This window comes from Felis catus, chromosome C2, assembly GCF_018350175.1.
Source record: "Felis catus isolate Fca126 chromosome C2, F.catus_Fca126_mat1.0, whole genome shotgun sequence".
NCBI classification, from domain to species: Eukaryota; Metazoa; Chordata; class Mammalia; order Carnivora; family Felidae; genus Felis; species Felis catus.
The window spans coordinates 80,321,880-80,333,180 of record NC_058376.1 but is presented as its reverse complement, the minus strand read 5'-3'; the positions used below and the strand labels follow the sequence as shown (position 1 = coordinate 80,333,180).

Genomic DNA, 11,301 nt, shown 5'->3' with positions numbered 1-11,301 from the left:
GGTGGTGGTTGTGCTACAGAACACTCATTGGCCTGGGATTTGGGCAACATGGGTCCCAGCTCTGGGTTAGATGTCACCGAGAGATGTAGGCTGCTGACCTTGGGTGCCTTAGTCTTTCCCCTCTCCTGGGTCTCAGTTTCCTCACTTGAGAAGCAAAGAAGTAAGGTGATCTGAAGGGCCCCTACTAGCCTTGACCTTGCTCATACACTGCAGCTTGGCCTTATTTGTCCTCACTCATTTGGGGTGGCGCCTGACCCTGACCCATCTGGTGGGTCCTGTAGTTCAGCACTTCAGTCTGATCAGGTGGGTTTGGAGTTTGATCCTTTTCCCCTTTCCTTTCTGGAGGCAAACTTTGAGACATCATACCCTAACTAGACCTCTCTGCAGTGATATTTGCATTTGAAAAGGCAGTTACCTTGAGAGGTGCTGCCTTATACAGGGACTTGCGTGGTAGCCATGGAATTTTAGTCTGTGTTGTTGTCCCCTCACTTCTAAAATAAGCTCAATCATTCTTCACTTCATCATAGTGGGGTTACAGTAACATTTTGAAGACATAATAAGATTTCCCCTGTTTCCAGGATTATTCATTCATTCAACAAATGTTTATTGGGTACATATCATACGTTGCGCATTGTTCTAGGCACTGTGGATAGAGCGGAAAGCAAAGCCACCAAGTAGTTTACCGTATGCTTAGTTGAGGAACTAGGCAATAAACAGTCTGAGTAAGATGTGTGATATATTAGGGGGTGTTAAGTACTAAGGAGAGGAATAAAGTAGGCAAGGGGGATAGAAAAGCAAGGACTGGAGTTACCATTTTAGATCGGGTAACTAGGGAGAGTCTCGCTAAAAAGGTGAACTGAGGAGGGGGGGTGGCATGTGCAAAGGCCCTGAGGTAGGAGCAGCCTGGAATGTTCAGCTGTGAGGAGACCAAAGTGGCTGGGGTGCAGTTCAGGCTTAGTAGTCATTTACTAATAGGGTAACAAAGATTAGAGTAGTAATGGGGGTCAGACCATATGTGTCACAGGGTATTGTCAAAACGTTGGTTTTTAATCTGAATGAGACAAGAAGTCAGTAGAGGGTTTGAGCAGTGGAGTAATGTCATCTAATTTATCATCACCATGTTGAGAAGACCATAGAGGAGTAAGCATACAAGAGGGATGATTACCTGGGAGGCTCCTGCAGTAATCTAGGAAAAGAGGTGATTATGGCCTGTTCCAGTGAGGTGGAAAGTTGGAATTGAGTCTGGGTATATTTTAAAAGTAGAGCTGAGAGGATTTGCTGATGACTCAGACATGAGAGAAAGAGGAGCCAAAGAGGCCCCAAGGTTTTTGGCCTGGCCAACCCACTTCGGCGACGAGGAAAGCTGTGTGAGGAATAGATTTGGGGGCGATGTCAGGAGCTTGGTTATGGACATGTAAAGCTTGATATGTGTTGTAGGCATTCTGTTAGACATTAAATGTAAGAAATGCAAGGTGGCAGTGGAATGTTCATAACAGCAGTTCAGAGGAAAGACCCAAGCTGGAGAGAAAATTGGAGCAGTCAGCATCTACGTGATATGAAATGTCATGAGATTCGCTGAGATTTTTCGGGGAGTGAGGCTAGATAGAAAAGAAGCCAAGGACTGAGTCTGGGGCTCTCTAAGTAGAGAGGTTGAAAAGAAGGAGCAATCCACCAGGGGCTGTGGAAACTGAGGCACAGAGAACGTGATTTGCTTGAGCTTTCAGAGCTATCAAGCTGCAGGGCTTGGACTGGAGCCCAGGTCTTCAGCGTCAAGGTGCAGAGCTCTTACCCCTGGCCCAAAGCACCTTCTCTGTCATGGCTCCAGCTTGCTCTCTGGATGGGAGTCCTGCCCCTCTCCCTTGCGCGGGAAGTGTTTCGTCAAGTCTGAGCAGGACAGGGATTTTTGTTTCTGTTCTTCTCAGTGTGTTTGAAGTGTTTCATAATTTTAAAATGCACTCAAATTAAAAAGGCTTTGTGGGAGGCCTAGACAGCCAGGATGAGTTTGGGCATTGGACACACATACTCAGACCAAAGGAAGATGTTGCTGGAGTTGTTTAAAGGAAGGATTCTGTTGTCTTGGATCCCGTTGGCAGGCCTGGGCCATGTGTGAGCACTTAAACTTGGGCAGGGATGAAATCAACCAGATCATGTCAGGAGATGGGCTAGATGGAATAATATCAGAGGATAAACAGCTCAGGGGGAAGTGTAGGTCTTCTCTTTCAAAATAGGTCAGTATCTTCTGAAACTTGGGTCTGGACCACATCTACACGGTGTCCTCCAGATTCCCAGGGCTTGCTCTGTTTGATTCTGGCCTGTGGTATGGCTTGGGGTCATAACCTGTTCGTTTGCAGAAGCTTCCACTGGGGCTGGCAGATGTTGGTGGGGGAGATGCGTTCCCACACACGCTGATCTGTTCATTCAGCACGCTTGCCCTGCGGCACCATCCGGGCTTGACACACCTTCCTCTTGTCATAATACTGTCTTGTCCTAATACCCCATTCTTCAGAGGGGACCCCCTTGGAGCCTTTGTGATCTGCCTAGGTGTTGAAAGGGTCTTGGCTCTTTTTCCTGCATCGGAAGCTCATTGCTGGGAATTGAGCCCGTGTTTTTACATGCAAACAATTTTTCTTAACGTCTCCAAAGAGAGGCCAACACACATCAGATGCAGGAGACGGTTGCACAAACCGTGTTTGTGTCCTTCCCTCAAATTTAGAGACGCCCATGGCTTTCTTTCTGGAGATAAACACTCATGCCTGCAGCTCACAGAAAGACCAGGGGCCTGGAAAACCATTACTGCCCTTGGGTTTTGGTCTATGCCCTGTTTTCTCTCTGCTTCTCTGCTAATTCATCCTGAAGTATTATCAGAAGCTGGGAATCTCTTAACAGTGTCTCTTTTGGACTTAGCCCTAGGTTCTCAGACCTCTGAAAAGCAGATTCCTGTCCTCCCTCCATACAGGCCTGCACTCATTCAGGACCAGAAGGTCCCTTGCCTGATGTCAGAAGCCATCTTGAATCCCCTACCTTTGGTGTCTTCTCCTTTAGTTACTTCTCTGCATTAAGGCCTCATTGGAAAAGTCAAGTGATCACATCTCCCTTTGATTCAAAAAACTCAAATGTCTCCCCATTCCCAAAACCAAGCTGAGCATACAAGGCCTGCACTTCATATCTGCCTGATGGTGTTCTCTTTTCTCCTAGTTCTTCTGGTTTTCCAGGGACACCAAGTCATTCAGATTCCCCCAAGCGTCCACTGCCCTTTCATATCCTTTGTTTTGCATATGCTGTTCCCCCATGCCTGGAATACTTTCCCCTTCTTCAGTTTACCATTGCAAAGTAAAAAAGACTGTTCTTTCCCGGAAAATACTCATGCAGAGATATCATAGTGATGGTTTTGTGGCTGAGAGAACATTCTGGATTGTGGGCTAGAGCAGCAGGGTGCCTACCTCACCCCTGCTTCCCAAAAGCTGCATGGCCTAAGTCAAAGACCCAAGGTGGGGTAAAAGAGGCTCCCAACATTCTTCAGGAGGCACACACTGGCAGGATAGCTTAGAAACGTGGTTCTCAAACTGTATGCACATTAGAGTTACCTGGCGAACTTTTAATCCCACCCACCAATGCTCAAGACTTACTCCTGGTTATATTCGAGTCTCTGGGGGCTGAGACTCAGACATTGGTGTTTCTGGTGCCTCCTGTGTGCAGCCTACCTTGAGAACCATTGGGGTAGAGCCAGTGGGACCCAGAGTCCATCAGAACTGGTTTCAAATCCCAGTTTCCCCATCTCCTGACCGAGGGACCTTGGGTCACATTTTAAAATAGAAACTTTTAATTTTAAAATAGTTCTTTTTTTAAGTTTACTTATCTTCAGAGAAAGCAAGGGAGTAGCAGGGGCAGAAAGAGAGGGAGAGAGAATCCCAAGCAGGCTCCAAACTGTCAGCACAGAGCCTGACTCGGGGTTTGATCTCATGACCCTGCGATCATGAGTTAACCCAAAATTAAGAGTCAGACACTTAGCAAACTGAGCCACCTAGGTCCCTAAAATAGTTTTATAATTACAGAAAAATTGTACAGATGGTACAGAAAGCGCCCATAAACCCTTCCCCAGTGTCTCCTATTATTAACACCTTATGTTAGTATATGGTTCAATTGTCACAATTAATAAACCAGTATTGATGTGTTATTCTTAACAGAAGTCCATCCTTGATTCAGATTTCCTTCATTTTTACCTAATTTCCTTTCTCTATTCCAGGGGGCCATCTAGGGTCCTATGTCACACATTTAGTTTCAAGTATCCTTAGGCTCTGTGTTAGTTTCCTCAGACTACCATGACAAAGCACCCCAAACTGCATGGCTTAAAACAACAGACATCTATTGTCTCATAGTTCTGGAGCCTAGAGGTCTGAAACCAGAACTGGTGGGGCCACGCTCCCTCTGAAACCTCGGGAATGGGGTTGGGGGGTGAGAATCCTTCCTTGCCTATTCCCAGCGTGTGGTTGCTAGTGACCCTTGGCCTTCCTTGGCTTCTATCCACGTCCATCATACATGGCGTTCTCCTTCATAAGTCTCTGTCTCTGTGTCTCATCTTCTCTTCCTATAAGGTCACCAGTCATATTGGGTGAAAGGCCCACCCTACTCCAGTATGACTTTGTCTTAACTAGATGGATCTGCAAGGACCCGGTTTTCAAATAAGATCACATTTGAAGGTCCTGAGGATGAGAACTTCAATGTATCTTTTTTAAGGATACAGTTCAGTGTATTATAGACTCCTCTTGGCTGGGACAGTTTCTCAGACTTCCAGTAGTTTTGATCACCTTAACAATTCCAAGGAGTATTGGTCAAGTGTTCTATAGACTATCCCTCAATTGGGATTTTTCTGATCTGTTTCTCATGATTTTAGGCTGGGGTTATGAGATGAATGGACGAAGAGTGCAGAGATACAGTGCTATTTTCATTAGGACATATCAAGGTCATATAGTATCAACACGACTTATCATTGTTAATATTAACTGTGATCACCCGGCTGGGGTAGTGTTTTTGTTAGGTTTCTCCACTCTAAAGTTATTTTGCCACCCCCCCCCCAGCTCCCCCATTTCCATACTGTACACTTTGGAAGGAAATCCCTATTTGCACCCCACACTTAAGGGAGGGAGAATTATGCTCCATCTCCTTTAGAGCAAATTATTTATATGAACCATTTGGCATTCTTCATGGGAGATTTATCTATTCTCCCCCTTTTACTTATTCATTCAATAACTTACACATGTAAGTATACACTTATGGATATGTATTTTATACTTTGGGTTGCAATCCAATTCTGTTTTGCTTTGTTGCTCAAAGTGTTCTTACTTTGGTCATTAGAGCGCTTCTAGTTAGCTCCTGTGTCCCTTTGATATACCCCCCATCACTGTGTGTGACTACCTTACTCTCTGGAACAACATACTCCAGGCTCATCTTGTATATTTTCTGTGCTAGTCCTGGAATCAGCCATTTCTTTAAGGAGCCCTCATTCCTTTTATTGAAGAATAGTGTTAGAAACCAAAATCTGGACATTAGGTGTGCTTGTTGCTACTGGGGTGTTGGTGTTTGTAGGTTGGTCCACATTTTTTTTTTTTTAATTTTTTTTTTCAACGTTTATTTATTTTTGGGACAGAGAGAGACAGCATGAACGGGGGAGGGGCAGAGAGAGAGGGAGACACAGAATCGGAAACAGGCTCCAGGCTCTGAGCCATCAGCCCAGAGCCCGACGCGGGGCTCGAACTCACGGACCGCGAGATCGTGACCTGGCTGAAGTCGGACGCTTAACCGACTGCGCCACCCAGGCGCCCCGGTTGGTCCACATTTTTAACCAAACTGTTTTAGTTTTCTTGCCTGTAAAAAGGGGAGAAGAGAGTAATAGTACTTTGTGAGGATAGATGAGAGAATTATGTAAGAGCTTGGTGTGGTCTCAATCAGATAGTGAATGTTCAGAAATGTTAGTGATTATCTCCCACAGAACTTTTTATATTTGAGCTACATTTAGTTTCCAGCGTTCTTTCCTGTATGGTAATTCATCTTATTCTACAACCCTCAGACAGGTAGAGCAAAGATTTTTCTGCCAGTTAATGGATGGAGGAATTAAGTGGATAAGAGAGTCAACCTATGCTGCACTAGAACCTAAGTCTCTTGGTTTCAAGACCTATTCTAGACCCAAATTGGCCACCATCTCTGCCACATGATCAGTATAGATTTCTCTAATTTTACCTAATCCTACCTATCATTGCTAGAAGGGCTTCTTGTTGGTGCTAATTCTCTGATTCTTGCCATCGGAACAAGATTAACTCATAGCAAAAGGAAAGTACACACTACAATTCAAAAGAGTGCACTCGTAGACATGGTGCCATATTTTCTGAACCAAACAATTGAACACATGATGAAAAAAATTTTTTTTCTATTCTGGGAGTGGATGACAATCAAGAAATGTAATTTGGATGATCAAAGATAAGCATCCTGGAATATTTTGATAATTTATAGGAATAATAGGACAAGGTGTTTAATCAGAACTGACCTGAAAAACCTAAGACCTGCTATTGTATTGACAATATGATCTCCCCCACTATCTCTCTTCATAGTACAGTGATACTAATCAGATTCAGAGAAGTGTTGATAAATGAAAATACAACTTACCAGAATCATTAGTGCATGAAAAACATACAAGCCAAACAGGATTCTTTGACTCAACGCAGATGTTTATTGGAACAAATGTGTAGCTACTCACAAAAACAATAGCATTTGTTGCTAATGAAGTTGGCATGATCATTATTGCAAAGAACATTCATGGTATGGAATCACAGCTACAAACTCTATTCTAGGGAGGTGGAGTTTTATTGCATAGAAAAGGGAACCTAAGAGGCAGCACATTTTGAATTTGGAATGGGTTGCATTTGGAGGTAATGAGTTTCTCACCTCTAGATAAGATGGTCCTAATAGACACTCCCACCCTCTGCTTCTTTTTTGTTTTTAATTTTTTTTAATGTTTATTTATTTTTTGAGAGAGAGAGAGAGAGAGAGTGAGCACAAGCAGGGGAGGGGCAAGAGTGAGAGGGAGACACAGAATCCGAAGCAGGCTCCGGGCTCCGAGCCGTCAGCACAGAGCCTGACGTGGGGCTTGAATCCACAAACCATGAGATCATGACCTGAACTGAAGTCTGGCGCTCAACTGACTGAGCCACCCAGGCACTCCCCAACCCTCTGCTTCTATAAGTCTGTGAGAAGTTTGGGTTTCTTGAAACTCGGCAGCAGTGCAGGGGCTGATAAATGCTTGTTGATCAAGGGTAAGCTGGAGTTCCAGAGCACATTTAGACATTTCCTCAGAATAAGGATAAAGGGGAAATAACAGGATGAACTGGGTCCAGCAAGAAGCCAGTATTTATGCACAAATCCTGAGGCTATTTCAAACGCTATAGTTGCCTGACTTTTAGAAGAAAGGCTATTTCAGATGGTGATTCTGATCCCAGAATCAGAACAATGTCCTTTCTCTGTTCCAGGCCTAGTAAACCCACCATTTTTGTGGGAGAAGCTAGTGTAATATGAGGAAAACCTGAGTGGACATTTACTCTTGTGATCCTTCCACCTGGAATGCCTCCCTCTGTTTTACCCGTGGGAATGCCCACCCTCCTCAAGGGTCAGTGCCAACATCAACTCCTCTAGGATTCCTTCCTGATGTCCCCTCTTCTTTCGCATGCCTCCATATCAGAGTGGCTATTCTTTTGCTTCCATGCTGCTCCCAAACATAGCACTTGGCTGGGTTCCTTCTGTTCATGGTAGTCACTTGTGGATGTGTCAGTTCCACCTGTAGGAGCTCCTGGAAGGCATGAATCATGCTTCCCTCAACTTGGTATTCTCCATAGCTCCGTCGGCACAGCCTAGCACATGGGGACACCTGGGCAGTGCTGTGAGGTAGGAAGGTATGGGGTTTTGGAACGTCTTACAGCAACTCCAAAACTTTGCATTGCAATTCTTTGGTGTCTGAGATAGAGCTCCAGCTTGTCTGACATATATCTGATGAAGTTGGGTACCCATTGCCATCTTCCCTTTACAGCATGGACCGCAAGGCCCAGAGAGGTAGAATGACTCGCTCATGGAACCAGCGGCAGGCTGTGAATTGCTGTCCCTGAGCACTCAGCCTAGTGCTTAGTTTCTGTGAGTTCTCACCCCTCAGTATCTTCATCTTCCAACAAGAGGTTCTGACTGAGTCCACCAACCGCAGTGCAGGTTAAGAACTAGAATCTCCCACGAAGACCAATTTTGATAAAACAGAAGACAGGAACCTGGGGCTTCTGACCCTTGAAGAGCTTAAATCTCAGAGCTCTGGAGGGGATGAGGTCTCCCCAGAGAGGAGGTGGTTCTTGGAGGGGAGAGGCATTCTGCCTGGGAAACACTTGTGATCTTGCAGTGCCAGGGCATTCGGGGTGAGGGACGGGGTGTGAAATCAGTGGCACTGCTGCTTGGGGTTAGCTGGGGACATAAGAAGGAAGAGTTCAGGGGTCTGAGTCTAGCCTACCAGGGCTGACCTTGTGCAGCTCAGGTTCCCAGGAAGGGTAGGAGCAGATGCTCTGCTTTGGAATGTGGAAAGTTCCCTTGGCTAGCACTTTGCTAGGTGACATTCTTGGAAACCAGGGCATGGTAGACGGGGTGGGGATGGGGAGAGCAGTGGATGCAGTATTGGGTCTGCATCAAAGCTCTGTTGAACCTTAAAGTAATTTTCGCCTTTTGGTTACTTCAGCTTCAACTCATCTCATTAGAGAAACATGTCTCCGTTGGATCTTAGACTGTCAGAGCTGGGAGCGTCCTTTCAGATGAGGGGAAGGGACTGGCATAGAGCCACACAGGAGCTGGGGGAAGAGCTATTTGTAAAACCTGGCATCTGACTTCCCAGTCCACTGCTCCTGTCTGTCCCCCTCCTCCTGTCCTGCTTCTCTTGGGTATTCTCTCAGTTTCGTGTCCAGCTCACATTCACAAGTGCACTGCTATGGGACAGGCTATTGGACTAAGAAACTTGTCACTTTTTCTTTTTTTAATGGGGAACATGGATTGGGACTGAGAAAAGTGCATGTTAGCAAAGAATCATGGAACATTTGCAGGCAGGTGAAGGAGATGGTCAAGGTTGAGGGGAAGGGTACACACTGAGCAGCCCTAAGACCCGACGGGATTTGTGGGAGAACTTCATTTGCCTGGTAAACACAATGACTTTTGCTAAGTCATGTTTATTGAGGACTTATGTCTGCACTGTGCTAAGTGCTATGTATATATTAATTAATTTTATCTTCATCAGACTCTTCTGAGGTAGGTAAGGTATGCCATTTTTATAATATGGACAAAGAAACTGCCATTCAGAGGTAAAGCCACCTGCCCAATGATGCGATGTCAGTAAGTGATAGGGCCTGGGTTCAGCCTTGTGTTCTGATCACTCAGCTACTCTACTCCTTTACAGAGTGTGGAGAGGGGGCTGAGATACCTCTTTATTGGCCAGTAATGGGTGGGCTGAACGAAATGGGTGAAAGGTGAGGGGTGGCCATCTTGCATCAGATAATTCTCCTGTGCTGCTGAGTGACCCGGGGCAGGCGGTTGGGGGTGAGGAACAGAATTCAATTCCTTATCCTGGTGACCCTCTGGATCCAGTCTGTGTTGTAGTAGATGTAGGAATACACTCCATAGCGGTCCTTCTTTCCACAGTCGTCGCCCCAGGACACCGTGCCCACCAGGTACCACTGGCCTGTCGCTTTATCCAGGGTCACCATGGGGCCTCCGGAATCACCTGAGCAAGCGTCCTTTCCCCCTAAATGAAAAGGAGATGCATGTTAAAGCTTTCCCCTTCCTAGCCCCAAATAAATCCAAAGGAGCCTCCTTTTCCCTACATCTGACTTGCAGTTCAGAGAATTGAGCACGAGGGGGCGCAACAGACCATGTGACCCAAACCTGGACTCCGCAGTTCTGTCCGGCCTCTCGAGAGCTCAGTGATTCCAGTTATTGCAGGCAGGTTTGGGACTCTCCTTTCATAGGGGAATCCTTGGGCTTGGGGATGGGAATGATGGGAATTTCTTAGCACTCGTTTCTCTGACGCAGTGTAATTCTCCAGTGGAATCCTTCCTCTCGTAACCTCCCCCATTCCTCTCTGAGTCCTCCTCGGTTCAGCCTTAAAGACTGGACGATCTCCAGTCCTTCCTTTGCTGGTGGTGCCCTGTTGTATGCCATCCTCTTGACTTACCTTCCTTCTCCCCAGCACAGATCATGTCCCTGGTCACTTTCTTCTTCAGAGGGGCATAGGCCTCTTGGCATGTGCGGTGGTCAACAATTGGGATTTCAATCTGCAACATAAGGCCATTGTTGGCTCTACCCCTTGGCTGAGGAGTTCTTGCTGTTCTGATACCCCTAGAGCTGGCTCCTCCCCATCTCCTTCCTGGATGAGCTTAGGTCGAACCTTAGACCTGGTCTCAGAGACTATCCTATTGTGCAGGTGAAGGAACACTGAAGAATCGGGAGATCATGCTCTGCTACAGTCTTAGTCATGAACTTGCTGTGCGACCTTGAGCAAGTCTTTTGCCCTCCCTGGGCCTCATTTTTCTCATCTGTAATAATACTTGCCTAGCACATTCATTATTTCAAATATGGGAATGTATACAAAACATGGCCAATCTTCTCCCCCCACCCCCATCCCTACAATTGCTGGCTGTGGGACCTGCGGCATATAGTTTGCTTACTGCTTTTCAGACCTCTGAGATCGCTTCCTCATCTAAGAAGTGGAAGTCACACTACTTGCCGTACGAATCACATGGAATGGTCCAAAGAGGAGATGAATAAGCAGATACTTTGTAAATTACAAACACCGGATAAATGTTAAGTCCATAGGGGTTACCACTGCTTGCCTTACAGCAGGCATCACAGTAGTATGAGCTTCTGGACACTGGGTTTGTATTTTGTCCACTTCTACTTACATAGCTTGGGACAGAGTCAATACTCAGGGAATAGTCTTTTTAACTGAAGCAATAAATTGATACGTAAAAGTGAGGTATTGTGATTATTATTGCCCTGGATTCAGCTTGGGGGGAAATGTTGGAGCAGATGTCTGGAATAAAATGAAGAAACATATGAGTCTCATTTACCCACACCAAGAACTGAATGGGTCATGGGACCCCAAAGTATAGTTCTTGTTGACCTTTGTCATTTTGGTCCCTCTTGGGCCATGGTCTTCCCAGATCACTGGGGAGAGAAACTTAGGGCAGAGTGGTCACAAGCACAGAGTGGTCACAAGAACATATCTTCAGCAGACCA

General features: G+C 45.8%; 1 protein-coding gene across 2 annotated transcripts in view; it reads right to left on the bottom strand.

Annotated features, from left to right (window-relative positions):
• Positions 1–6,698: 6,698 nt before the first annotated feature.
• Positions 6,699–11,301, bottom strand: part of MASP1 (MBL associated serine protease 1) — a 63,388-nt gene continuing 58,785 nt past the window's right edge. For both annotated transcript variants that reach the window (XM_011286032.4, XM_019839998.3), the window contains 2 exons: positions 10,238–10,337; positions 6,699–9,808 (listed from right to left, as the gene is read on the bottom strand). In XM_011286032.4, coding sequence (XP_011284334.2) covers positions 9,618–9,808; positions 10,238–10,337 — 291 coding nt within the window. In that variant the 3' untranslated portion in view covers positions 6,699–9,617. The remainder of the gene's footprint in view (positions 9,809–10,237; positions 10,338–11,301) is intronic.